At 39.7% G+C, this 27,900-nt stretch overlaps 4 protein-coding genes across 8 annotated transcripts; 2 read left to right on the top strand and 2 right to left on the bottom strand.

Moving 5' to 3' along the window:
- The first annotated feature begins 4,983 nt into the window (after window positions 1-4,983).
- rab6a (RAB6A, member RAS oncogene family) lies at window positions 4,984-14,220 on the top strand. Of its 4 annotated transcripts, none has more exons than XM_031319899.2 (8): window positions 4,986-5,376; window positions 8,650-8,708; window positions 8,799-8,852; window positions 9,490-9,595; window positions 9,905-10,016; window positions 11,014-11,107; window positions 11,839-11,905; window positions 12,660-14,220. In XM_031319899.2, exons 1-8 carry the CDS (start codon window positions 5,307-5,309, stop codon window positions 12,722-12,724), a joined length of 627 nt encoding a protein of 208 aa, XP_031175759.1. In that variant the 5' UTR covers window positions 4,986-5,306; the 3' UTR covers window positions 12,725-14,220. The 4 variants fall into 4 exon arrangements, with proteins under 4 accessions (XP_031175760.1, XP_031175761.1, XP_031175759.1 ...); XM_031319898.2 differs by lacking the exon at window positions 11,014-11,107 and adding an exon at window positions 10,456-10,549; XM_031319900.2 differs by lacking the exons at window positions 11,014-11,107; window positions 12,660-14,220 and adding an exon at window positions 11,991-12,113 and having other exon boundaries at window positions 4,984-5,376; window positions 11,839-11,950.
- Window positions 14,221-15,347: 1,127 nt separating this feature from the next.
- On the top strand, window positions 15,348-19,611 carry dnajb13 (DnaJ heat shock protein family (Hsp40) member B13). The gene is made up of 8 exons (XM_031319895.2): window positions 15,348-15,579; window positions 15,688-15,791; window positions 16,199-16,360; window positions 16,429-16,577; window positions 16,667-16,780; window positions 18,578-18,691; window positions 18,786-18,862; window positions 19,121-19,611. The coding sequence occupies exons 1-8, from the start codon at window positions 15,509-15,511 to the stop codon at window positions 19,269-19,271; spliced, it is 942 nt and encodes a 313-aa protein (XP_031175755.1). The 5' UTR covers window positions 15,348-15,508; the 3' UTR covers window positions 19,272-19,611.
- LOC116064711 (mitochondrial uncoupling protein 2-like) lies at window positions 18,979-21,067 on the bottom strand. Its single transcript, XM_031319896.2, has 6 exons — window positions 20,874-21,067; window positions 20,526-20,742; window positions 20,243-20,440; window positions 20,046-20,147; window positions 19,769-19,949; window positions 18,979-19,594 (listed from the first exon to the last, which is right to left on the bottom strand). Exons 1-6 carry the CDS (start codon window positions 20,997-20,999, stop codon window positions 19,480-19,482), a joined length of 939 nt encoding a protein of 312 aa, XP_031175756.1. The 5' UTR covers window positions 21,000-21,067; the 3' UTR covers window positions 18,979-19,479.
- A 2,773-nt stretch (window positions 21,068-23,840) lies between these two features.
- On the bottom strand, window positions 23,841-26,788 carry LOC116064712 (mitochondrial uncoupling protein 2-like). 2 transcript variants are annotated; one of them, XM_036008652.1, is made up of 9 exons: window positions 26,685-26,788; window positions 26,227-26,358; window positions 25,831-25,965; window positions 25,524-25,731; window positions 25,233-25,430; window positions 24,981-25,082; window positions 24,703-24,883; window positions 24,482-24,612; window positions 23,841-24,408 (listed from the first exon to the last, which is right to left on the bottom strand). In XM_036008652.1, exons 3-8 carry the CDS (start codon window positions 25,954-25,956, stop codon window positions 24,498-24,500), a joined length of 930 nt encoding a protein of 309 aa, XP_035864545.1. In that variant the 5' UTR covers window positions 25,957-25,965; window positions 26,227-26,358; window positions 26,685-26,788; the 3' UTR covers window positions 23,841-24,408; window positions 24,482-24,497. The 2 variants fall into 2 exon arrangements, with proteins under 2 accessions (XP_035864545.1, XP_031175757.2); XM_031319897.2 differs by having other exon boundaries at window positions 23,841-24,612.
- Between the last annotated feature and the right edge of the window lie 1,112 nt (window positions 26,789-27,900).

Here is a 27,900-nt window from a genome sequence, read left to right as displayed (position 1 = left end):
GTATTTTACCCTGACCCAACCCTCATGCCTGTGTTCTATTTCCTCTCCTTATCTTCTCTTTCTCTTCCTCATTCTGTTCATTTCCCCCATCCTCCATTACAGACCCAATGCTCCCTCTCCCTCTCAGGAGAGATGAGCGCCGTATTGTACTTTGCTGTGACATTGAAAGCTGCATTCATTAGATCTATATTAAGGTGGTGTGGAAACGGGATGTTCTCCCCTTCATTACACATACAGATACAAGTGGATGTATGATGTGTAATTAACATTCTCACATACCTATACAGTAAAAGAATACATGTCTATATCTTCATCTAAGACACAAGAAAATAGAGGATAACAAGAGAAAAGAAAGAACCACAACTTTTTTTCTCCAAGATGTGAGTCATAGCAAGGTTTTCCCATCTAGAAGACTGAGTCAAGTAAATGATGCAGTGGCATGACATAAGACCAGCACACTAGACTTAAGTCATGGCTTGAGGTGACAAGTTAAATTCATTTGTGCTGCAATTCCTTTTAGTTACGCTTCTTTGATTTTGGGTGACATGCTTTTCTAGTTGACAGTTTATTTGTTGCAGAATAAGCTGCATGCCTTTGGGGTGCTTTGGAAATTTTGATACCACCTTGATATCCTCAAATCCTGTGCTGTTGTATTTCTGAAAACATCTAGCAAATAGCAGTGAGGTGTGCACAGCCCTTACACAACAACCTCTACAGTACATTAGTGATCGATTGATCTATCTAGTTGTGTATGTGCATGAACACGTGCAAAATCCCTCTGTGTGTGTGAAAGAGAGAAAGAGAAAGACTGAGTAGGGGAGACAGAGCGAAAGAGGATTTTGTTAGTTCAGCATCTTCAGCAAGGGGACTTGGGGTCTTTTCCTTCTCAAGGACATATGGTGTAGGAGTGCTGTTGGGGAGAGCAGGGAGGGGAGGCGGGCAGTGGAGTGTGATTATGGCTCTAGTTTGGCGAGGCTTGGGTCGCAAGCAGAGCAGCTGAAGCCTTGGCATCAGCCGGTCGGCGCTCCGAGAGGAGATTTCAGAGCTAGATGGCACATGAGTGAGAGAAAGAGAGGCGCAGGTGTGTCTTCAGTGACCTAGAACAGCCAGCGTCAAGCATGCATAAGCGCATATACTGTACTGAAACACTTGTAATGCATCACCATATAATAGCATTAATGATAACACAAATGCAGTTCACATTAGTGTAACAACAAGGGTCCTAGGGAAAAGCCAATGTGTCTTAGTGAATATACTAGTAAAAAAAACTGCAAATGTAAAATATGGCATGCTTACCTACATATTCTGCAGTCCAGATCCAATATTTAAAAATATATCATTTATTTTCAGTTATCTTATAAAGATGCCCACATAAACATACCCCATACAGTATATGTCCCTTATACATATATGTCCACATATAGGCTACTCTATGTCTTGTCAGGATAATCAATATTTAAACCCATGTAATGTTTGTAAGAGTTATGTAAAAATGGCAATATCCTCACAAGGGTACTTGTGAAAATATGGAAATCAGAAGTGATTCTTAATACATATGAGTATGATCATGATGAATTGTGCTTAAGTATTCAAATGAATGCTGGTAGAAAGAGCAGACCCCAGCTTTGTCAGTGCCTCAGCAAGATCCCTGCTATTTCAATTCACAAAAATATCATAGTAGATTATTTGTCTTGAGCTGAAGAAACATCAATAGTGAAACAAATATAGGAAACCTATATTGTGCACAAAAAAGTATGTTAAATATTAGGAAAGTCATTGGCACTATAACCTCATACAATCCATACCTCACTTTTCTGAAGGCTTAAAAACAATGTTTTATCTTTCATCGCTTCATGGCCACCTCCCATTTATTTGATTTATCCGGAGTTTGATATGTTGTAAGAAATTAAAAACTCTTTAAGTTGGTATGTGATCACTATTATATGTTTAAATGGTTTCATTCTAAATTTTATGAAACATGTAAATGCTAATACAAAAACACAATTTCAAGGTTAACTGATTTTATAAGTTGTTACTGATCAGTAAAACATGAATTAATAATGTATTGACCATACAGTAAATAAAGGCAATACTTTATAGGCTACATAACCTATAAACCATTTACACCAGTTTATTTATGGGTTTGTCTGTCTTTTGGTGAAGCAAGTGAATGAAGTCACCTTGTATGTTGCCACAGGGCTTCAACCTTCTGGACAGCAGCTGTCCGGTGAGCTAGAGGTCAAAAGAAATCGAATGAGAGCTACAGTGGGCCCTGTAATATGGCATATCAAACCTAACAAGTTAGACTTTCTACTTTCGCACCTACACTGCTACCCATAACTGTGATTTAATTTTGTTCACAAAGATAATCATGCCAGTTGGCTTGATGTTGTAAGGTTGCAAACAAAACCTGGAATTAATATAGAACTGTACTATTGACCATACCATCCTCTCATTTAGTTGGCATTAAAGGAATCGCACTAAACTGGTTTAAGTCCTACTTCTCTGATCGATCGCAATTTGTTAATGTTAACAATAAACCCTCCAATTACGCTAAAATTAACCATGGCGTTCCTCAAGGCTCAGTGCTTGGACCAATTCTATTCTCCTTATATATGCTTCCTCTAGGCAGTATTATTAGGAAACACTCAATTAACTTTCACTGTTATGCGGATGACACCCAATTATATCTGTCAATCAAGCCAGACGAAACCAGCCAGCTAGCTAAACTTCAAGCTTGCATTAAAGATATAAAATCATGGATGGCCTACAATTTCCTGATGTTAAACTCAAACAAAACCGAAGTTATTGTGCTGGGCTCCAAACCCCTACGAACCTCATTAGCCGAAGATATAATTACTCTGGATGGCATTGCCCTGGCCTCCAGTACTACTGTCAGAAATCTAGGAGTTATTTTTGATCAGGATCTATCCTTTAACGCCCATCTAAAACACACCTCTAGAACAGCCTTTTTTCACCTTCGTAACATTGCTAAAATTAGGAACATCCTATCTCAAAACGATGCAGAAAAACTAGTCCATGCATTCGTTACTTCCAGGCTGGACTACTGTAATTCCTTATTATCAGGATGCTCAAATAAGTCCGTTAGGACTCTCCAGCTGATCCAGAATGCTGCAGCGCGTGTTCTGACAAGAACTAACAAAAGAGATCATATTTCTCCTGTATTAGCTTCTCTCCATTGGCTTCCTGTAAAATCCAGGATTGAATTTAAAATCCTTCTTCTGACCTATAAAGCTCTAAATGGTCAAGCTCCTTCATATCTTGAGGACCTCTTAGTACCTTATTGTCCCACTAGAGCACTACGCTCCCAGAATGCAGAGTTACTTGTGGTTCCTAGAGTCTCTAAAAGTAGAATGGGAGGCAGAGCCTTCAGCTATCAGGCTCCTCTCCTGTGGAACCAGCTCCCAATCTGGGTTCGGGGGGCAGACACCGTCGCTACATTTAAGACTAAACTGAAAACTCTCCTCTTTGATAAAGCTTATAGTTGGGAGTGAGGAGTTGCAGTGAACGCCTAGACCGGCGGGGCAGGGTGTATAGCTGCAGACACAGCACCCCTGCTTTTCTCTGCTTCTCTTTACAGTCATCAGATTTACCTATCGTATAATCAATAATATAGTGCCTCTCCTAGTTATGCTGTTATAATTCTAGACTGCCGAGGAAGTTCCTTCTTATGACACGCTCTTTTCTTTTGTTTCCTTTTATGCACATCCTGTCTCAGAAGTGCTTGTTACTCACCTAGCTCTGGGGAGTTTACTCCCCAGAGTCCTTATGTTTCTTCTTCGCCCAGAACATCGCCTCGGATTAGGGCGACACCAAGACCTGGGTCTTGGGTGCAGCTGTGGCTATGGACCTGCTACACCCTGCTACGCTCTGCGATTCCCTGCAATGCCCGGCTACATCCTGCTGCGTCCACCGCGTCCGCCCATGCTCTGCTGTGCCACGCTACATCCTGTACCGTCATAACCCCAACCGTCAGACACCGCCCACCAAGAGTCTGGGTCTGCCGAGGTTTCTTCCTAAAAGGGAGTTTTTCCTCGCCACTGTCGCAATAGCCACTGCTAATGCTTGCTCTTGGGGGAACTATTGGAATTGTTGGGGCTTTATAGAGTGTGGTCTAGACCTACTCTATCTGTAAAGTGTCTCGAGATAACTCTTGTTATGATTTGATACTATAAACAAAATTGAATTGAATTGAATTGAATTGAATTGAATTGAATGTGCACACTGAAGTGATGTCTCCAAATAGTCTGTCATGAACAAAAAGAGGTGGCATTCTTTCAACACCAACAAGGTGTTGGCTTAATATTGTCAAGTGAGGGTGTGTCGAAACGTAAAAGTCTAATATTATACAGTAAGTACTATAAGTGTTATATAGAATTGTTAAGTATTACACAGGCATTATTACCGTAGTAGTAGATTATACAGCGATTGGGCAAATCAAGTAAATTACAAGCTTCTAGTGGAAGAAGAAAAAAGAATGAATACAAGCATATAGCCTGAATTGGTGAATTGGAGCATTGACAGAAAATATAAAGACAACATATGTGTGGTAGGTATTTCATGTTCAATTGTGATTCAATAAGAAACTCGATACTTACAAATTCAAAAATGTAATTGCAATATCAGTATGGGCCACTATCAGTCTCGTCAAGATTAAGGTTGCGTATGAGGCGGTGGGGTGGGTAGGCCTACGCCCTCTCGTGGGCATACAAAGACACATCATGCAACATTCACAGGCTCCTTTTTTTGGTTTAGCCTTAAGCCTTCTATAACACTATACACAGTCGGATGTATAGTGTTATAGAAGCACTTGTTTAACACGGGTTGAACCTGTGTATATTCGTGTGTGCGTTACTCTGCCACATGGCTACACATTTTCTGTCATAATGTTTGTCATATTGTTTGTTTTTTTTTCCACCAGTAGAGGACAGCATAGCAATATGGCTGACATGCCAAACACTGCTAACTCTGTGTTTGAAGAAGAAGAGAAGCCCAGCTGCCCAGGGAGGCTGGTAGTGGTCTAGACATGTCAAAGAACTGACAGCAATGCTAACTTGGCCGCAGTAGTTAGTGAGTTATTAAAAAAAGTGCCTGGAAGCTTAAAGGGGGGATTTTAACGCACGAAACCTCGCCAGGCGGCATGTGTAGAGGGTTGGCAGATCGGTAAAACGTTACGGATCCCGGACCTTTATATCTGACAAACGCTGGTTAGCTAGCATTAGCTGGCTAGCTGGGGAGCTCCTGAAAAGTAACACCAGGGCTTGTTTCATATTTTTCATACCGTCATGTCTGCGGCCGGAGACTTCGGAAACCCTTTAAGAAAATTTAAATTGGTCTTTCTCGGGGAACAGAGTGGTAAGTCTGATGCTAACGTTAAAAGTTGTTTGTATGTCACATCTAAATGATGATCTGCAAGAGATGTAAGTTAGCCAACACCAGAGTTTGGTTGCTTTGGTAAGGTGATTAACGTCAACCAGTTAGCTAACGTAAGCTAACATTAGCTGCGTAACGTTAAACTTGGCAAAGTGGTAGCATTGCGACATCGTAACTTGTTCCTGAATGCTTGTCTACGTTGCAATTTATTTTCTCCCTCATAGGGTATAGTAATGTCTATGGAAATGGAATTGTTCGCTTGTTAGCTAACTTCCGTGGCGAGCTGTGATAGCATACATCATATATTAACATAACTGAGCCAGTGGCAGCAAGTAGAGAGTTACACGTGTCAATTAATGTCATACAATTCAGTGTTTTCACTATCCGTTCTATTCAGCGGGTCGCCAACTGTCTTAAGCACCACAACGACTGGCCTCATGTTAACATAGACAAATATTATCCGAATGAGTTCCATGCAGTGAGGTGGACAGATTTTAAATTTGTGATAGAGAGAATTTGTGTCATATTTTTACTTAGTATCAGCAGATACCCTAAGATGAGATATCAGAAAAGTTATCGGGAGAGATAAAGTGGAATCGGTGCATCCCAGTTCTACATGAAGCCCCAAATTCAGCTTACACTGTTTGCTTTGTGTTGGCATGCTAAACGCACAGCTGTGGAAACAGTGGGAAGCCGTGGAAGAATGGTGTTGGACAAAATAACGAACCCCACACATTTACCTTTAAAAAAAACAGACATATGATTGTTTAGTATGGATCTACAGTGAACAACTCCCCTGCCCCCTCTTCTCATCTAGTACAAGGACACACTCTGTTCAGTTTGGCTGGAAAGGGGGAACGTGAGTAGAGAGGGTGTAGGAATGCTACTGGGCAGGTTTGGTAATTGGGATGCATGCATCCCCTCTCCGCAGAAGTGCCCCCAGGTTAGAGACACTCATCTGTAATCAGTGTCATCATTTTTGTGGACTTTGAATGAGAATGAACACAGCAGCAGATACAGTATGTCACCTGTAGTCAACTTAGCCTGTTACTGTAGCCTCTACTTATAAAATAATGCCAAGAAATAAATACAACTAGTATTATTATATAGAACATTATTTTCAATGTTAACTAGGGCTGGGACAATATGCTTTTGTCCTGATGATTCTTTCACGATACATGGGTAACATCGATTTGTATTGCAATTTTCATTTATTGCGATTCTAAAAGTATTGCAAATCGATAATATTGCAGTTTTCCTTTCCTTCTTTAAAAAAACAAAACAAAAGTTGAATAATACACTTTTAGAGACAATATATCATGAGACATATCTAAAAAGTAATTGTTTTCTAAAAAAGAATGCACATCACATGTCAGTCAGTCAGACATTTATTTAATTTGTAAAGAAGTACATAACATGTATTTTCTGCATTTTATGTCTGTTTTGCTTGGAACGGATATGATGTAGCTGTCAGTGGTACCGTGTAAACAGTAACTATTTAGGTGAATCATTGGTAAAAAAAAAAAAAAGAAAATAATTAAAATATTGATTCTAGGAAAAATAATCGAATACATATGATTTCCATTTTTTTTCTTTTTCAACCCTAATGTTAACCACTTTATTTAGACAATTAACGGAGAAACTGCATATCATGTGGATCCATCACTTCTGGTCTGACAATACCCAATCTGGTTTAATAAGGTCAGTATCAGCACTGATACTGATCCAGCTGATGTGATTGTGTGTATCCCTAGTGTCGAAACAGGATAAGGTAGTGTAGAAAATGTCTCATCTGCCGGTGATTATTTTTCTAAAGGTATTGTGTCCAGTAATATGACTCTCTACTCCCATCAACATAAGAGTGACTTTGAGTTAGTCAGACAGTGTATGATCAGCTGTGGTTTCTTGTAAACAGCAGTGTTGGCTTTGGCCATGTCGTCATCACTGGTTGCACAGTGTAACTGATATAATGTAACTCGAGCTCAGCAAAACAGTCCGAAGGCTGGGGAGCCCTGCTGTGAGGATGCTCAAAGCAACCGTATGAGTGTCTCTCTGTAGTGTAATAATGTGCTAAAAGTGATGTTTTACAGCAAGGTTGGTGAAATGTTATGAATTTTTTTTTACAGATGCCATGTTTAAAGAATGTGTAAGAGTGAGCATAGATATGGAACACCAGACATTCTCAAAAGTTGATCAGTCCAGGGCTGGTCACAGCAAGGCAAAACATTTAAATAGGGAATAATAAGGGTGCCTGGTTCCCAACTCTACTTGCCTTTCAACATTCCTCAACCCTCCAATTTCTCCAACTGTACAAATGACTGTACACCACCCCACCCTTTAATGGACAGAATATTCAGAGGGGAATCTATTTTTTCCAACACCCCTAGTACACAACTTTGATGTTGCTTCCTATTTTCATATCTGTGTATCTTGAATTAGATATACAATAGATAATATAGTAGATAATAATAATCCATCATTTTATGTTATTTGCTAACATTTCATATTGTCAGCAAAGTTGTTCACAGAGACTGTGACTTACACAGGAGAGTACGCGATGTTGTCCGTGTGCACCTTATCCCTCCTTTGTCAATCAAAACTTCCGACAGTGGTCTTGCAGAAAACATTGCTGCTAGCATGTGAAACATACATTTTAATTTAATGTATTCAAAGCTTGCTGGTTTTATAGAAAGGAGGAAGTTGTATTTTTTAAATGTTACCGGTCATGAGGAGAGAGGGCCACACTGGCTACTTTGGATTTGAATACATTTACACACATTTTATTACGACAAGACAAAGGGTTCTCTCTTCAGATTATTCAATTATAATCAGTCAGGGGTTGCATTTAGGCTACAATATTGTTTATTTTCGAGCTGAAATGACTAGTTGATTAACTGATTAGTCAACAGAAAATTAATTGACTATTTTCATAATTTGTGTGATTGTTAAGTTGTTTATGAAAGCAAAAATACCAACAGCCACCGGTTCCAGCCTTTCAAATGTGAGAATGCTGCTTTCCTGTGTTTTATATCTTTATAAACGTACTATTTGGGGGTTTTGGAATGTTCGTCAGATAAATAAAGCAATGTGAAGACGTCACCTTGGGCTCTGACAAATTGTAAAGGGCATTTTCGATAGATGAATCAATTAGTCAGTTAGTCGCAGCTCTACTTGTGATAGCCAGAGATTATTTTGGTTATTTTGAATAAGAACTGATTAACCAACAGTACTTTATTGTTTCTGTTTATTTTTTAGTGGGAAAGACTTCGCTGATCACCAGGTTCATGTATGACAGCTTCGACAACACTTACCAAGTGAGACACCTCCACCTGATTAAAGCACCATCAAACGTTAATTGATTGAAGAAGGTTATGCATATTTAACTACTTGTCACCCATTTTCAGGCCACAATAGGAATAGATTTCCTGTCGAAAACCATGTACCTTGAAGATCGAACAGTAAGTTTTTTGTTTTTTTTTTACTTCTAGTGTTTAGTCGGTCCTTGATTGTTGGTTGTTTTTGTCTTTGTCCAGATTGGGAAACTCTCTTGTTGACTGTTTTGGTGCAGGTAATATCAAGGGGCACTCAGATGCTGATTGCTGACATCATTTCGTGGTGGTCTATTTTTTTCTTCAATAATTCCGTTCTCTCTAACAAGCACACTTAGCTTTTTTACTGTCCTCCAAGTGGGAGCTGGATGCCCTACCCCATGGACCGTTCTCCCTTTCTGTTTGTTTCTCCCCAAAAAGTTTTCTTCCTCTTCTTCCTACCCCTACAACTATTCTCTTTATTCCTGTTTTGAAATTAAACACCTCCAGTTGATCAAGAGAGGAGGGTTGATGACCAGTAAAGGGTGATTATTTATTTATTCTCCCCTCCCCTGGTGGTCATTCACTACCTGCATGCACTCTCTCTATCTTTTCCCATTCGTCTGACTTTATTCAGTTATTTTTTCAATTTGCTTTTTGTCGCCATAACTTACCTCATTTCTGACCTCGGTTTTTTTCTTGTTTTATTTTCATCCCTTTTGTTTTCTATTTTCTTTTTCTCTTCTTTTGTTTCTCTTCCCTTCCCCTTCCCCTTCCTGCCCCACAGATCAGGTTGCAGTTGTGGGACACGGCGGGGCAAGAGCGGTTTCGTAGCCTCATCCCAAGTTACATCAGAGACTCTGCTGCTGCTGTCGTAGTGTACGACATCACAAGTAGGTGGAAAACCTGTGCACTTTGATGTTTTACAAACATGCCTCATTTGCTTCACCATCTGTTCAAAATCACTTAAGTGCTAACTACAGTTATAAATATTTGTTGCATAATGTGATGCTAGCACACATTTCTTTTTTTTTTTTTAAATTAAAAATTCCTAAAATAAAAAATCAGACTTGGTCAAGATGTGTACGACTTGGAATTCTACTTCCTTACTGTCACAAACTTTCCCGTCTTCACAGCTGAGGCTTTTCGCCCCCCTGACTACTGAAGCTCCGCTTCATGTTTCTCCCTCGTCTCTCTTTCAGACGTCAACTCCTTCCAGCAAACCACAAAATGGATTGATGATGTGAGAACGGAGAGAGGAAGTGATGTCATTATCATGTTGGTGGGAAACAAGACAGACCTTGCAGACAAAAGGTAATCTGTTCTTCCTTCCTCCTGCCTCTGTGTAAGTGGGCCTTCTCCATTTAGAGCATACTAATGAAGTCATTGATTGTCGCTGCTGGCCTGTCAATACTCTGAGTTCCTCAGTCCTTTCTGAGGCAAAGCAAGTTATCTCTGCCCTTTCTTAATCAAAGCTCACATTGGATTTGGACATACTATATGCTGCATAATGTCACTAGATTGGACATACTATATGCGCTTTCTCTTTGTTTCAACCCACATTGTTTTTGTAGATATTGATTATTTAGTCTTTAACAGATGAATCTCATGAATACATTGGTAGTTGTCAGCTGTGATGTTTGATAATATTTGATCTGAAAGTGTCTACTGTGTGATCCAGATTATCCACCTGTTTAATGAAGTTGTGCAATGTCTTTAGCTGTGCATCTCTTAACCCCCTTATCTACCGCAGGCAAGTATCTATTGAAGAGGGTGAGCGGAAAGCCAAAGAACTAAATGTAATGTTTATTGAGACTAGTGCGAAAGCGGGCTACAACGTAAAGCAGGTAAGAGTGTGTGTGTGAGTCGTGCTCTGTAGTCCTGCTGCGGATGCTGCTGCCTGGGTTCCACCTCCAAAAGTTGCCTGCCAAAATCAGAGGTCAGAGGTTTGGGGAGTTGGATTTTAATCAGTGATTTTAAAGAGTAATCCTAGATTCATTTAGACTTTCTCAAACAGGCATTTTTAAAACTTAGCAGCTGAATCATTGTTCATTTTCTGTCCAAATGTAAAGCCTTCTGTCCCTGTTGTGGAGCTCCTCTAACAAACTGAACAGGTTCTACTGGACAACTTTTGGTCTCGAGCGCAGGGGGCAGTAGCGTCAGGAAGGGGCACGGCTTGTTAATCCACTTCAACATGATCACAGTCTGTATTTTTTTTTTCCCCTGTCTTTTTGTTGATGTCTGTGGTGATACGTGCGTGTCCCCGTGGGTGTTTGTGTGTTGTTGCGCGGTGACTCGTGGCTCATCACAGACAGATAACCACAGAGGAGGGAGAACAGAGAGCGAAAGAGATGAATGTTCTGTTTATTGAAACAAGTGCAAAGACAGGCTACAATGTCAAACAGGTAGAGCGTGTGCACCTTTTGTGTGTTCATAGTGCTCATGCTCTGTTCTGATTTGCTTCTATTTCACACACACACACACACACACACACACACACATACACACACGCATGCGTGCATAAAGGTGTGCTTTAAACATTGGCTTCCTCTGATTGAAAGTGAGCTCTGTGAATTTGTTTTTTTCAAGCCCTCTCCCACCTGCTAGAAGTTATGATTCTCTATTGGCCAACCTCTGATCATACAGCCCCAGAGGTGGGTCAGGGTTTGCAAACCAATACTCCCCACTACAGTGATTAGCACATTGGCAGTACTTATTTTGCATGTGTATCAAGTCTAGTTCTATGTGATGCTTTTTAGTGGGAAGTGGGTATGTTGAGCAGCATCATACATTCAACACTCTCCCTTTTTTTAAATTCACTTGAATCCATCAATCACTTAAAATCCTCCAAGCTCTACCAATGGAAGGTCTCAGTAAGCCACAGTTACACCCTCTTTTCAAGTCAGTGCAGAAATATGGCCTTGCAGTAGCTCAAACGGATGCTGCTAAATTCAAATCAAATTTGGAAAAAGCTCTGGTGGCTGTCTTCCTTTGTGCGAGCTTCAAGCAAACCTCATGCTAAATCATGTAATGGGAATAAACACCGCACGCTATCTTGATTTCATCTTGTGCTTTTATCATACTTTGAGTATATTTCCTTGTCTGACGGAATACACCTGGTTCTCTTTCCCTCCAGCTTTTCCGTCGCGTGGCAGCCGCCCTCCCTGGCATGGATAACACACAGGACAAGAGTAGAGAGGACAGTATCCTTTGTGCACATGTCAGCGTCTGTGTCTGACATGACCGAAAAGAGTCAAGAGGTCTCCTCTCTCTTGTATGTTGTGTCATATGGATAGTCCCTGCCAGAGGGAAAATCTACTGCAACAGTGTGACAGCTAGCTGCTGTTGTTTAACCCATGTGTCCTTTAGATGTATTTTACCAGTGGTAGAACATACTGTGCTCCAGCTCACTGACTATTTTACTGTGGGTATAATCATAAATAAATACTCACCACCTCTAGGTGTAGTCCGCTTGGATTCACACCAGTTCGATTCAGATTGCAGATAAGAGTTAATTCTACCTTATGACCTCAGTTTTGACACGTTAATAAGTATGGCCTAAGAACTTGTAAATGGTTTATATTCACAAGGAAATTCAAGATTTTCTTTGGTACTTTAACAGTTTAAGGTTTATCATTTTTACAGCATTTACAAATATCTGTGTGGAGTTAAATATATGATTGAACATATGAAAGGAACATAAAAACATGATCTTTCTCAATAGAATGCCATTGGTTTTTAAATGCAGTGTGTGGAATGTCATAATTATGAGCTCAGTAGAAAACAAATTACAAAAACAATGTTCTACATGCATATAAAACTTGAATATGTTATCCCCAATAACTTACACTTGGAAAGCAGTTGTGGGGTTTATTTTAGTTCTAACAATCTCTGATGTACATTTTAGAGTAAACTTTTGTCCATTCTGTGATGTTCCTTAACGCCTAAACCCTTCAGTGATTGACATTAAGCTGGAGAAGCCACCAGAGGTACCTGCCAGTGACGGAGGCTGTTCCTGCTAATGCCGTCTTATGTCATTACTAAATATTTCTCTTACTGGCTTTTTCTCAAACCCACTCGGTTTTTCTATATCTGTACCCTTCACTGCACTGCGCCTCTGTTCCCAGCCTGAAAAAGAACACTACAGCTGTTGTCCTTTTGCCATTGTGGAAAGCTGCTCTCTCATCAGGGCGCTCTGAAAGTCATAAATCACTTAAATTGAATATTTCTACTGCAACACATACGTTGAAACAGCTGTTGTCTGTCATTTCAAACAGACAATAATCCTATTGCTGTGGTGGGTCTCTAAAGAGGACTCTCTGAACCAAACAGAAAGAATGAAAATGTGTATTTTAAAACATTAAATCAAAGTATGTGTTTAAGAGTGAGAATATTCTTTAAAAAGTACAATATTGCTTTAAGCCTAATAAGCACAATGTGGATGTTGTGTGCATTTGTCAGTTAACATAACGTGTGCTGTTGCAATTGATTGGCAATGAGTCATTCATGATTTGTGCTATAACAAACTGTTCAAATGGTCTGGAATGATTTGTGGAAAAGGTTGCAAAGTTGTGTTGAAGTAAATCAGTTGGACCCTCTCTCTGTTGACACGTATACTGTACACCCAGGATGCAGCTGAAGCTGGACGTGGCAGGCATGAGCTTCTTTTAAACGGAGTGTGTGCTTTGTGCTGTCTGTACCAGCAGAGTCCCAGTTCTCCCGACATGTACCAGCAGGATATGACAAGTCAATACACGGTCACACACACCACTGCATGGTCTCAGACCAGCACAAACACATGACCCCTACCTACTACAAGAGCAACACTAGTACTACGTCATCTATGTTACCGTCCTTCCTCTCCCCACATTTGTCCCTTGAGATTTGTTGTTTTTACCTTGGCTTCCATTTTCTATTACCTTTTTATTTGAATAGATCTTTAATTATTTTTTCTAAAGACTACAGCTATGATAGATTAAAACTATTTCTATGAAGATAGTGTTTGAGAAGGATTTTCTCATATTAAGAGTCATAATCATAAAACCCACTGTAAACATTAGATATGGAGATGTATGCCTTTGAGAGTTTATCGTAGAGGGCTTCCTTGGCTTTGGGTTTATTTAGTTAAGTTTGGTATATTTTATGAACACTTTAAAGACTAGTGATTATTCTACATGTGTATTTAATCCACAATGAGTTGTAATATTTATTTCTATTGGATTTGTGTTTCTTTTTTTTTTTTTTATCGCTGTTAATATCTTCACTTTTGGTATACGAGTCCTCAATCACTAATAAAATATGCATCCATCTGGACCACCTTTAACAGAATCAGTAGAAAGCCTCTGCTGTTCCCTCTGTCACCTCTAAATGGCAATTTGATTATACTGATAAAACAGTGCAATTTTTGTGTGAACTTATGGAGGAGAGTCCGATTTGAATAGCATAGTAGTCCTTAATGTTTCTGTCTGGAATTGTGTTAAATGAAAGAATAAAGATACACTTGTCACCGCTGCTGGAACTTATCAATGTCTTCTTGACAGCTTTAAGATTTGGCTTCTATTATTTGCACGTTATTTTGTAATATCTGAATTATAAATAAATCAAAGATACAATACTAAGTGACTGAGTTTTTGAAAAGCGCTATACAAATTAAATTTATTATATCTTCAGCAGTGGCAAGAAGGTATAAACAATAGGAACAGAACAGCACTAGCAGTGTCTGTACTTCTAAGAGCAAGGCCTGAAAAATGTTGATCAGTCATGTGGACTGAACAACAATATGCTGGACCTGGACTATTTCACTGCAGAAATTTTAACTTGAAAAGCACAGGTTGAGCCAATGGCTGTAATTATCGCTCCAAAGTTTGCCATGCCACTGAGTCAGCATTCACAATAGCGGGGCCTTAAACTGCCACACCTAAATAGAATCAAGCCGTTACGCATTAAATGCCTGGTGTTGCACAAGTACAGTAATCATGGGCAATTATAGCCTTCTGTATGCACATGTAGCAAGGCCAGATTGCAAAGCATGCAACTATCCCAGGGCCCCTAAAGCCCAGGTTTACTGTGTGTCAACTAGTTTCAAATAATTTTAATTATTTGTGAATTTTAGGCAAGATTAAGGTACAATATTAACTAAATTGGGTCCTGAATCATATATTAATTGTGTGGCCCTGTCTTTTGGAGGGGCCCTGTGTCAAAATGGTAGTTCTAAAGGCCGTGATTATTTTAGTTTTTCAGTTCAGCTGCATGTATCTAAAATTGTGCTAATCAAATGACCTTAAACTGCAGTGACAGGGTACATATGCACAAGGCAGGAGGTGTATGTGGGCCTCAAAACAGGTTCATCTAGCCATGACCATTGGTATTTACTTAAAAAGAAAAAGCTCACTTTGTATGATGTGGGGCAGCAATCAAACAAACTAACTTTTTTTTGCATAGAAGATGTAATAGGCAATTCAAAGTTTATACGTGTTTGAGAAGCTGAATAGTACTAGCTATTCCACTGTGACTTTACAACTCACACAAAATCACCAAATTATAGCTTTGTTGTATTTTTAACATAAGATAACATAAACTCAGCAGTCACATATTTTGTCAGATTTTCTTTACCATTGAACAGATTGGCTCAGCCATTATTGCAATTCCCGCGAGAGTCTCCCGAGCATCTGTTACCCTGGAAACCGAGCTAAACAACTGCTCTGAGTTTAAATTGTGGTAAAGCTTTGTTATTTTAAGGCCCATACCGCGTGCGGGCACATTGGGCTTTCCTTTTACTTTTGAAGTTCATTTTATGCATTTGATACATGATGGGAAGCGATTACTACGAGACGCTGGAAATAAACAAAAATGCAACAGACGCAGATATCAAAAAGGCGTAAGTTTTACTATCAACCTTTAACTTAACGTTACTTGATAGACGTTCAGACCTGAAGCATATCAGGCATGTTGTGCTTATTGTCTCAGTCCTCTTTTGTCTCACTAGATATCGACGTCTTGCGTTGAAGTTTCATCCGAGCAGCAACAGAGAAACCGGAAGCAGTGAGAAATTCAGTCAGCTGGGTGAAGCCTACGATGTGTTGAGCGACCGTGAGTACAACAGAGAGGTTGTAGGCTATATTTTATTTTCAGCTTTATCTCTTGCTAATAGGGAAAAAAACTAATTGCTATCTTATCTGCTCCCATATATGTGTCAGGATAAACAAATAAGCAATAGCCTACTAAATATAGTTATAACATTGTACTGCTAAGATTGAGAGGAAACTATTATGAGGCTTGAATAAAGGAAAGCTTGTTCTGTTAACAGGTGATGAACACTATTTGAAGCATGTACTTTTTCTATTAAAAGTCTACAGGGCATATATATTCAATTCAAAATCATCATCTGACTGAATCTATATAATGATCCACCTTTTATAAAAAATACTATATCAGGCATTTACTGCATGGAGACTGGCGGTTTGTGTCTATAACAATATCTATGTTCTTTGTGACAGCTCGAAAAAAGGCAACCTATGACAAGTTTGGTGAGGAGGGTTTAAAAGCTGGTATCCCACCTGAGTTTGGCAGCAGTGGGGCTTGGTCAACTAAATATGTGTACCATGGGAACCCAGACAAAACATTCAGAGAGTTCTTTGGAGGCGACAACCCATTTGCAGGTAAGAAAAACAGACCATACGATGAATGTTCTTATTCAAATGTCATACTAATTTATTAATTTTTTTAGACTTTCATACAAACGATGCACCACTTCAGTTCGGTGGCCTGCAACCAGGAGTGGTGAAGACCCAAGATTCTCACATAGAGAGAGACCTGCATTTGTCCCTGGACGATCTCTTCCACGGATGCACAAAAAAGATTAAGATATCACGACGGGTAAGAGCTAATGTATGTGAAATAACTATCTTCTCTCATCCAACAGCTTATTCATACATATATTCATGTTTGCCTCATTTGTTTAACAGGTTATGAATGAGGATGGATTCACATCTGGTATCAAAGACAAGATCCTGACTATAGATGTGAAGCCTGGATGGAAAGAAGGCACAAGAATAATTTTCCCCAAAGAGGGAGATCAGGTAAAAGAACTATACATCCATTTATTATTGAGTTTTAAGACCAGGGGCGATTCTAGGATCAGACCTTTAGGGGGGCTCAGCCCCTAATGAGAATGTGACACATATACAGTTCCTTGCAAAAGTGTTAACCCCCCCCCTGCTAAAACAGTAATTTCATTAGCCGATAATCTCTGAGCTAGCTACGGAACAACGTCAGCTAACGTTTTTAACTAAACCTGACACTTTATAAGTCACAGTAAAAACGACCAATATGACATAATGTTATAACATTCAGCTAATTTAGTTGCATACGTTTCAATTTGGGTTTTAATCTGCGCCATGCAATTACCAACTTCTTCTCTGGGGACTACCAACGATAAACTTCACAACCGCACTCCTGTTCTTCCTCTGACAGATTAGATAGACACTCAGCCAAAGGCGGGAGTCTGGCACAACCACCTCTGATAGGCCCAAACTACGTTTTTGTTAACACTTTCCTTGACGGGGTTACAGGTGCTTTAAGCCCTTGGCTTGACCCCCCCTAAAAAGGGTCTAAAATCGCCCATGTTTAAGAAAACTGTAATAATGATCACTGATAACTCACCCATATGCTGTAAGAGGATTTGACTTGTTCTTCTACTACTCAGTTTGGTTAGGGTTAGCATATGTCTTTTTTTCTGTTTTAGGTTAGGATGAGTTATTTTGGTTAAAAACAAGATAAGGCTTTGTTTCACGGTTTGCACTGTTCCTTTATTTATTTGCCTTGTGCAAAATGTCTTGCAAGAATGTGTGTTCAGGCCTGAGTTTTGGCTTGTGGTGGCGCTGTTCCTGGTGTTTCTTTTTACTTTTAGTATGTACTGCAGCTGCACTTACAAAGTACATACTGTTGCATACAGTATGCATACCATTGGGACATATTGTACTACCCTCTCGGTCATATGCTGCGCACAGGATCGTGGGTTAGAATAGCCAGACAAGCATGCTGGTGTGCATACTGCATAATGTCACTAGATTCAGTAGGACATCCTGGTATTTTTGGCATACTGCATATGTTTTGTTTTCAGGATCAACCAATCAATCAGTCAATCAATCAATCAATCAGTCAATGTATTATTTGTCCCAGAGGGCAATTTGTGTTGTAGCAGACATAAGTATAAAAACAGATACATGTATAAAACGCACAGATTACAGTATAGCTTACAGCATTTAGTATATACATTTTAGGCAAATGTATGTTGGATTATCATAAGCATAAGGAATATCGAGAGGAGTAACATTTGTAGGCACCTCTGTTAGAGAAGTGTAAATGCTTGGGATAATAGGGGATACACCATCAAAGGAATTAATAATTTGCTTAATACTAAATGTACTTTTTGAGCAAGTCTGAATGTATATTGTAATTATGTTTGATGGATAAGTGTTTGAGATGATATTGATGAAACATAACTGGGCCGTTTTGAATCAGGGAAAGATAACAGAAAGTAATGCTTTAATGTGAATGGGTAATATTTTGGGGAAATTCTCAAAGTGCATTCAATAACGTAGCTATGAAGGGTTATACTTTCCACTGGGTCCTCTGCTTTTCCACCAGTAGGTGGCCTCAGCTGATCTCTTTCAGTGTGCTCACACATGCTTATATGAATAAAACCACAGTAATGAGGGAGAACAATTATTTGTCTCCCTTACCTTTGTCAAAACAAAGTATGTGCACAAAGTTATTCTTGAACAAACTATGCATAGTAACAACTTATGACATAGCCATGTTTTAGGGAAAGAGCCTGACTGCATGGTACTCATCTTGCTGTATTTTACCTTAAGGGACCAAACAACATTCCTGCAGATATAGTGTTCATGGTGCGACAGAAGAGTCACCCCCTATTCGTAAGACAACACAATGACTTGATCTACAAGGCCCAGATCACTCTGGAGATGGTGAGTCATGTTAATGAGAGCCAGAATAATGATTTTAATTATTAGTTATACTTGATTTGGTTTAAGTAGAATAAGCACTTAACCTTTCCCACAGGCCTTGACTGGGTTCTCTGTGGACGTGGAGACACTAGATGGCAGGCTAATCAGTATTCCCATCAATGACATTGTACAGTAAGTGCTTTCCTATATTGGGGCCAAATACTAAATAGCATCCATGTATAATACTGTAATTTGACTTTAATCTCCGCTACTCTAAAAGCTGAATTAATGATTTAAACAGTAAGAGATTATCATAACAAATTCAAGCACTTTATATAAAACAGTACACTTAAATAGAGACATTTCTAAAAGGATATCTTTTGGGGTTTGTGCATCATCTGCATCAATTACAATCTTTCTGTCTCTGATTTGTTTGTCACAACACATCAGCCCTGCGTACAACAAAGTGGTGACCGGAGAGGGAATGCCGCTGTCCCAGGATCCTTCCCAGAGAGGAAACCTCATCATTACTTTTGACATCCAGTTTCCTGAGAAGCTCTCCGCCGAGAGGAAGCATCTGATCAAACAAGCTCTAGCTTAAATATTGATCACATTCTAATACATGTGTTGCTATCAGATGACTAACGTGGTCATGAGAGCGAGAGAGAGCGAGAGAGGTATCAACACAATTTGTTTAACGTTGATAATTGAAATATAAAATATACACTAGGATGCAACAAAAAGTGAAGATTTTTTTTTTAAACAACACCACTGTGCTACAACATCAGCGTTCTGACCGACAATAATGACTACAGTATAGTTGTGCAGTTGTGATTCGCTGCCATCATGGCTCGTTTCAGCTGCTCGTATGTCACAAACATCACCACGTTCCAGGAGCCCAGGCGTAAGAAAGATGGCATGAACCTCAAGAGCAAAAAAAACAAAAACAGAAACACATGATTGATTGCAATCCCTTCATATTAATAGGTGTTTAGTTGTACATTTAGTTTAACAACATTTTCTCTCTTCCCCCTCTATAAATGTTTGATTTATATTGTCATTAAACCTCTCAATATTGTCCACGCAGACAATGCTTACCCCTTATAAAATGCAAGCGGTCCCTCTTTGGTCATCATGGCAGCAGCACAATTGAGGACACTGTTGTATTGGCCAAGAGCAGCATTCATATATCTTGTCTTGATCACATCAACTGGAGAGGCAATCACTGTCGTGCACAGCCCTGCACCAAAGGCTGATACAAAGTGGCAGGGCAGATTATCTGTGGAGTAAAGGTCAAAAGTTACTGCTCCAAAGAGAAGAATACTGGGGGCACTATGTCATGCCTCTGCATGATGTACTGCAGACATTGTTTTACCTGTCAGGGGAGTGGACTTAAGGAGTGTGTCTTTGATAAAATCATATGTCACCAGTTCAGTGCAGTTAACAATGGCATTCCGTGCGATGTTTGGAGCTGTACCTGCGAGACAGAGTAGTATGACATATTTATCATAAGAAATAAAAGTGCATGCTTTAGTACCTAAAAAGAAAAATCCTCTTAAACTTAAGCTATACCTTTCCACAGACCACGAATGCCTTCTTCTTTAGCAATGGTCTTGTAAGCATCAATGGTGCCACAGTAGCGTCTGGCATGCCCAGGAGACCTGGCCTGTGCCTGGAAGCGAACTTTCACCACATCTGTAGGCTGAGCAAAAGCAACCGCCATGGCACCGGTGGTAGATCCTGCAAGCAGCCGACTGCCAATACCAACATCTGAACCACAGAAGAGGGAGGTGTCAGGCCTGATTGGTGCAGGACTCCCTTGATAAACAATTAGAACACATTCACAGATACTCACGATCGGAGCCTTTAGTGTAGAACTGTTTAACAGAGTCGTAGAGACCAATGCGCACAGAGGAGAAGCTCATCTGTCTTTGGAGTCCTGCCACCAGTCCACTGTAAAGGCTCCTGGGCCCCTCTGTACGCACCATGGTGGTGATGGTGCCAAACACTCCACGATACTTCACTGCAGACCCTTTCCCTGTAGCTGCGGAAGCTCTGGCCTCTCCTTGGATCTATGCAGGATGAAATGTAAATAGGTGAGGATTAGAAAGAGTGGGGGACTTTTCAGTTCAGACAGTTCAGCTTCTTCATGTATATGGGCACTAAGTAATGCACAAAATGCTTTATGGGCGTGGACGTTTACCTGCAGCCGCACTTTGGCTGTGTCCAGGGGAAAGGTGAGCAGGTCAGCTATGCAGCCTGCAGTTCCTGCTCCCACAAACTTCACAGCTGCTGATGGAGGCACATCCGCAGGTCCAAATCCAACCATTTTCCAGAATGATTTCGATCAATATATTGAAGAGTGGCTTCTTAATGCAGACAGGACAAGAGGCTCCTCCAAAATCTGAAAAACATACCCAAATATTGATGTATTTAATGTAAAATTGCTCCAGCTGTGGCTGGTTCGTTTAACACCTCCATTAACCAAGAAAGACATCCTAAAGTAGAGGATTTAGTGATGCTAAATGAAAGACAGCTGTTCAGTACATTCTGTGCCGACAAGGAAAGGCTTGCTCACATGGGCTAAAAAACAAAATGCCTTGGGAATTCAATAGCACAAATAAATATTTTCTCTCATTTTACATGTAATTTTTAAGTCAGTTTGGTTAATAAGTCTTACCTTTATTGGAGCAGTTTAGGACAGAAATATTAGAGATCAGGATTCTCTAAAGGTGTCCCTCTGGCTGAACTTTGTCCCAGCTATAAATTGGTTTCCTTGTTTTTCCATAGAAGATTTTTCAGAAGTGATGAGCCCTAAAATCATACTCCTAATCCTGGAAAAGAGAGAAATAAGGTAAAAAACAATAGCAAGGGAACAGTATTAACAATAGTATAAATACGGCAAAAACAAAAGTCTTATACTATACCGTGATTTTGATTTGTTGAAGTTAAAATGCCTGGTAAAATGCCTCTCCAAGTGACAACAGCCGAATGAATCAGTGACTGAACAGGACGCAGTAGTGTGGAGAATACAGCCCTCCCTTAATACTGTCTTGTCCTTGTTATATCATGGCATGTGTTACTGGTGGAGCCCCACCCCCACTACAACTATAGAGGCTGCCTGCTGGTCCAGTGGAAGACTATAAACATGCCTGTGTGCATGCCTGTGGTTGTTTTTGTCTGATATATGTATGTGTTGGGCCATGTTTTCTCTCTCTCTCTTCTTGACTTCATAAATTGGATTTTTCGAACTTGCTTAATTTAGGTAAGTCTGTTATCTGTTTGAAGGTCTGTACATCCCATTATAGTACAGAGAGCACAGAGAGAATAAATGCTGAGTCATGCTGAAAACACAAGAACACATAGAACCTCACCCACCAGATTAGATCCGTACGTTCAGACCGTTAACCCTCTTACCACAGCTTTTTTTAATCGTGATCCATTGTTGTGTGCAATGACTGATGGTCAAAAAAATACTGTTACTGAAGTATGTACAGTGGTCAAAACACCACAAGTATACAGTTTTGTGTTTTCATTAAAAAAGTATTGCATTGGTTATCTGCACAGTGGTGTGAACAGGGCTCTGTAAAGCAATGCAGCATTGTATTAGTTAAAGGTTGTTGAAGTTGTAAAACAAAAGTCATATAACGGATAATAATTAGTGCTGTCAAACGATTAAAATATTTAATCGCGTTAATGTCATAGTTAACTCGCAATTAATCGCAATTAATCGCACATTTTTATCTATTCTAAATGTCCCTTGATTTCTTTTTGTCCCATTATTTTTTCTCATTTTAATGCTCTTATCAACATGGAAAAGTGGATCGGCTTGCTTCGTGCAAATGTTTTTTTTATTGAAAACAACATTGGCATATACTGTAGTGTTCAATTTCACACTAACATTCTCACTTGGAGCAGTCATTCACACTTGGAGCAAATAATCTCACACAATGTAACGGCTTTGACAAGGGGGCGGAGAATTCGCATCAGCTGTGTGCTTGACCATCAAGTGGTGTTTCAGACTGGACGTGCTGCGATGATAGCTCAGTTCACAACGACAAAACACACAGATCACTTTGGTCTTGTCAATGGAACCATTTGGCAACTTTTTAAAAGTAAACTTTCCATTCAGAATGTTATTGGTATTCATTTCGGCGTCTCACGCTCGCCATCTACTCAAAACGTAACGTTAGCCTATTACTCTTTGGCCGGCTCGCAAGCCCAAACAAGTGTATATAGCTTGGCTATATATGTATTGCAAATTGCAATGTGAATGAATGGTACGTTACATGTTGTCCTATACACGTAGCTGTACGAGGCCTCTATACATCTGACTGACCCAAGTGGGAAACTGCTGGTGATTTTGGAAATATTACAGGCTCAATGAAGGCCTTCTAAACCAAACTGCATTCATTCAAAAGGCCCAATGCAAGAGGAGGACCTTGATTTCATTCTCAGTTGTTAGTCAGAAGTTATCTCATTCTACAGCTCTGCTTTCAGGGCACGAGGGCACCACCTGAAAGGCTCAGAGTCTCAGACGAGTGAATCTTTTCCCTTGGGAACACTAGACAAACACCTCTCTGATCTAAAGTAGCCACTGATTTTTCTTTCTTATTTTTTTTGACTGATAATTCAAAAGAAGGTGTCATGATAGGATGATGTAAGTCTGGTCAATACATATGTTTTTTCACTGATACTGAACCTAAATACTATGCTACATGTAATTTGTACTTTCGTGACAAATACGCCTATACGTTTTGACTGTCGTTCCCAAATCAAAAGGTTAGAAAAATTATTTCATCAAATATGAATCAAATGTTATATTGGATCATTTGATAGCAATTTATTTTAGTGGCTCATTGTGGACAAACTGGGTTCCTCATATTGTCTTAATCATCAAATTATAAGATGGGAAGTAAATCCTGTGTAATTGTCACATTTGCACAGATCAGATGGTGTACACTACTGATTTCTACCACAATGCAACTTAAATATTGAATATTGTCCCACTTAAATCGCAAGATGCTCCACCTTCTGTAAACAGTCTACATCTAGTTTGATGATCTATCATCTTTTTTTCTATCTAATCACAGTATTTAAACTGTATTCCAGGGTTGTTTGATGTAACACAAATAACAAAGGTGCAGTACAATTCATAGACAAAGGAGAAAAAATGGCACTTCATTTATTCATTTTGACATTATTTGACACTGTGCACAACATATTTAGAACTTATTGACCAGCAATAAATCATGCTATTTACAATGAGCAGCACAATGATTTACCTTTAAATCCCTGAACACATTCACAAACAATGGTAAACATTGTAAATTATAACACTAAAAGCAACGTAAGGAACATAGAAATGGTCACTGTTTAGGTCTGTGTAGCCAGACTCAATCTGTCTAATACCCTAATGGAAAACCTACCCTAAATTAAAAAATAAAATGACACAGTAACATTATTCACATTATCTCACAGTTCATTCTTGTAAACACGGAAATCCATCTCAAAGCTATGTAACAGTCCGCTGATCAAGGTTTTTAGTATATATGTGGATAAGAGATAAAAACATACAGTAATCTTCTGGAATAATGATTTCACATCCGTCTTTTACAGCTAAATAAGCATATTTTGAATGCTTTCGTTATACGTGCATCCTTAAATCATTCTGTATTGCAACAATGCCCTTAGAGTCTGTGTTCCTTTCGAAGGTTGAAGAGCTACAGCCTCCTGCAATGAGTCTTTAGAACATCTTTTTCCAATCCTGGGTCACCACTGCCTCGTGGTGAAGGTTGGGCTGTGAAGAAAGTCTGACAAGCTGAGGTCAAAGTGGCGACTCCCAGTACTGTTGTGTCTTGGTCATACCTCTTTTAATTTGTTCATAAGTCACAAACATCACAATGTTCCATGACCCCAGTCGCAGGAAAGAAGGCATGAAACTAAAGGAGACAAAGGGAAGAAAAGTGAAGAAGTGCCCCCAAACAGGTTATAATTTTGTTCGGTTCACTGTTATGTAAGCGTGTGCTTACCCTTTATAGAAGGCTGTGGGTCCTTCATTTCTCACCATGGTGAGAGCACAGTTGATAGCGCTCCTGTACTGGCCATCCGCCGAATTCATGAACCGTGTTTTGACTACATCCACAGGAGAAGCAACTACTGTTGTGCAGAAGCCTGCACCAAATGCAGCAGTGAAGTGGCACGGCAGGTTGTCTGTAGGAGAACAGAAGCTGAGTCACATCCTATATGTGGAGGAAATTGGAATAATAACTGCAGTTTCTGCAATCATGTGTTTGCTTTACCAGCTCACCTGTCATTAGGCCATACTTCAGGATGAGTTCTTTAATCAGGTCATAGGTCACCAGCTCTGCACAGTTTACAATGGCATTACGAGTGATGTTGGGCATACAACCTAAGAGAAAGGAGAGAGACGGTTACTTCAAAACCAGTGGAGGGGCTTTTCATGATTAGAAATAGATATAAAGCATTTTCCTATATATATATATATATATATATATATATATATATATATATATATATTAACAAGTAACTTGACAAGCACCTTTCCAAAGGCCCCGTACTCCCTCATCTCGGGCAATCATCTTGTAGGCGTTCAAGGTGCTGTTGTATCTTCTCCCGCCATCAGCTAGTCGTACCTGAGCTTGGAAACGCACCTTCACCACATCTGTTGGTTGTGCTAAAGCCACAGCCATGGCTCCTGTGGTACAGCCCGCCATAAGCCGAGTAACGATCCCAGCACCTGTGCAGCATGAGTGTATTAGTCACAATGAAGCAGTGGGAGAGAAACCACCTTGTTTGTATGACACAATGATACTCGGTTTATGCAACTCACTCTCAGTGCCTCGAGTGTAGAATTGCTTCATGGAGTCGTAAAGGCCAATTCGGATAGAGGCGAAGCTCATTTGTCTCTGAAGTCCTGCCACCAGTCCACTGTAAAGACTTCTGGGCCCTTCTGTACGCCACATGGTGGTGATGGTGCCAAACACTCCCCGATACTTCATTGTACTAGCCCCTTCAACTTTTTGAGACTCCCCCTGAATCTGGGTAATAGAATGATAAGCAAGGATTGTTAGCAGCAGGTTAAGACATATTTGGAACAAAATCTGAAGGTAAAATGTGTCAAGCCTCCTGCTTCTAACCTGTAATCTGACTTTGGCGGTATCCAATGGAAAGGTGATTAGATCAGCAATGCAAGCCGCCGTGCCTGCGCCAAAGAACTTAACTGCCGCAGAGGGCACCACGTCTTTGGGTTTCATGCCAACCATTTCTTACACCTATAGGTTGATGACACAAATGGAAAAATCTGCTCTTAATGCTATTTCCCAGGACTTCTGTGTATATCAAACCACACACACTAAAGAAAGTCATTACTCAGATCAAGACAGACACACACAGAATATAACTGTTCTTATTTTCTCACATTTAATCACTTCTGTTTGTTCTCATTGTACAGTACAGTAACTGTGGTAAAACCTGATTGTACTTGTAATACTGAGTCCACTAACATTTGTGTCCGTGCTAAACAATGTGCGTACCTGTAAATGAGGGTAAAGAAAAGCTTCAAGTTTCCTCGAGAAGTACACTAGTTTTTGGAAGAGGTTCTGTTGTGGAAATGCCTCGGGCCATAAACTCTGTTCGAAGTGAGTCGGCCAGCATACCACCACTCACTGCAAAAACAAGCATTTATCTACTTATCATCCAAGGGGAATTTGTATTGTTGGTTACATGCATTTCATTAATAGTGGTATCATTATGATAACTGAGTGATACATTATACCTAAGTTCAGACCTACAACATTTTCAATAATTCAAGAATTTAAATATTAATAATAAAATCAATATCAAGATCTAAAATGCAGTAATGATATTTTTCATTGCTTTGGTTTTTAATCTACTACGTAAATATCAAGCGACATAGGTTGAGTCTAAACTCATGAAAAAGGTGCATGATTTTTTTTCTAAAAATCACTGTTATCTTTGTGTAAATGTTTACCTAAATAGGTTCCCAGGAAAGTTATAATCCAGAACAGTGGAGAGAATATACAATCCTTTAGGCAGTTAGTCCCTTCAGTGTCCCCGTCTCGTGCTGTGTGCTTTCTGTTGAATAAGAAGCGGTTGAATTTATAGACACCTTTGCACATGACCGCGGGGTAGCCTGACAAGTTGTACACACCTGTTATGTATATCTCATGTTTACCAGTCTGTGAGACACAGCATGATATTTGAGCACTTGTTGATTGGCTCCTAACAGTGTTATCATGGTAGTCTGGCATTGACTCACACTCTATGAGCACATATGAACATTGAGAATATTTTATAGTTGTTTCACAGCTAATTTCACAGTAAAACCTGCTGACATGAATATATTAAAGTTTTAAACCCAGAGCTTGGAGTTTACATAACATTTCACACAACATGTGGGGATACCAGCTCATATTACTACACGGACATCAAGGAACATACCTCATGTTTCTATTGGTTGATATATGTGGCCAATAAGACAGAGAGGCCTGTCTGGATTCTCTAAATGTTTTCATGGGGCATTTGAATAGCTGACCAGATCTCTGTGGTGGATAACAATTGCTCCACATCCTTTTCTCAGTGTTAGTGCCCCGCAGCAAAATGCAATACTAATTGTGGATTTTTCCTTATTTTTCCTTTATTCCTCCTCTCTGCAAGTATTAAAGTTACAAAATGTTCCAGGCAAAGGAACCGCCATGCTTCTCAGCCAATCCATATGGTGAACGAGGGCGGGTGGGTGAATGCACATAGCATCTGTTATCATTCAAGCCATACAGTAAGCATATGTACAGGCAAACTCGCAGCACCCACAGAGAGGACTGGATGTTGAATGGAAAGTGTAAGAGAGACACTTTGTCAGTAATGGGTGTCTGCATGCCTCTACGCATGTGACTTTCCATAGCAGCTCCAGGACAAGGCAGCAGCAAGCTTACGTCACGCCATGCGGTTGACTGTGCAAAGCTGTCTTCTCATATCTAATGTTTCACCTGCTGCTTCATGTGCGAACATGTTGTTCTAGTCCCAAAACTGCACTGCTAGTTCTTTACATTGTGACATGCACACAGGCATTTTCCCCATTTACTGCTGCTTTATCTGTTTGTCTTAATACTGTGTCTGAGTAGGCTACTTCAATAATGTATAGACATTACTGTCTATTAATAGAATTCATTTCATATTCCCAACACACA

The sequence above is a fragment of the Sander lucioperca genome, chromosome 13, assembly GCF_008315115.2.
Source record: "Sander lucioperca isolate FBNREF2018 chromosome 13, SLUC_FBN_1.2, whole genome shotgun sequence".
NCBI classification, from domain to species: domain Eukaryota; kingdom Metazoa; phylum Chordata; class Actinopteri; order Perciformes; family Percidae; genus Sander; species Sander lucioperca.
The sequence above is the reverse complement of the archived record's forward strand: the minus strand, read 5'-3'. Positions and strand labels throughout refer to the sequence as shown.

Coding starts and splice junctions, on each gene's coding strand:
- rab6a (XM_031319899.2), top strand. CDS start 5,307: ATGTCTGCGGCCGGAGACTTCGGAAACCCTTTAAGAAAATTTAAATTG. Junction 8,709..8,798: donor GCTTCGACAACACTTACCAA/GTGAGACACCTC, acceptor ACCCATTTTCAG/GCCACAATAGGAATAGATTT. Junction 11,108..11,838: donor CAGGCTACAATGTCAAACAG/GTAGAGCGTGTG, acceptor CTTTCCCTCCAG/CTTTTCCGTCGCGTGGCAGC.
- dnajb13 (XM_031319895.2), top strand. CDS start 15,509: ATGATGGGAAGCGATTACTACGAGACGCTGGAAATAAACAAAAATGCA. Junction 16,781..18,577: donor TCCCCAAAGAGGGAGATCAG/GTAAAAGAACTA, acceptor TTTTACCTTAAG/GGACCAAACAACATTCCTGC. Junction 18,692..18,785: donor CCCAGATCACTCTGGAGATG/GTGAGTCATGTT, acceptor CCTTTCCCACAG/GCCTTGACTGGGTTCTCTGT.
- LOC116064711 (XM_031319896.2), bottom strand. CDS start 20,999: ATGGTTGGATTTGGACCTGCGGATGTGCCTCCATCAGCAGCTGTGAAG. Junction 19,950..20,045: donor TAAGTCCACTCCCCTGACAG/GTAAAACAATGT, acceptor TTTACTCCACAG/ATAATCTGCCCTGCCACTTT. Junction 19,595..19,768: donor CCGCTTGCATTTTATAAGGG/GTAAGCATTGTC, acceptor TTTGCTCTTGAG/GTTCATGCCATCTTTCTTAC.
- LOC116064712 (XM_031319897.2), bottom strand. CDS start 25,956: ATGGTTGGCATGAAACCCAAAGACGTGGTGCCCTCTGCGGCAGTTAAG. Junction 25,431..25,523: donor CTACACTCGAGGCACTGAGA/GTGAGTTGCATA, acceptor CATGCTGCACAG/GTGCTGGGATCGTTACTCGG. Junction 24,613..24,702: donor CCCACAGCCTTCTATAAAGG/GTAAGCACACGC, acceptor TGTCTCCTTTAG/TTTCATGCCTTCTTTCCTGC.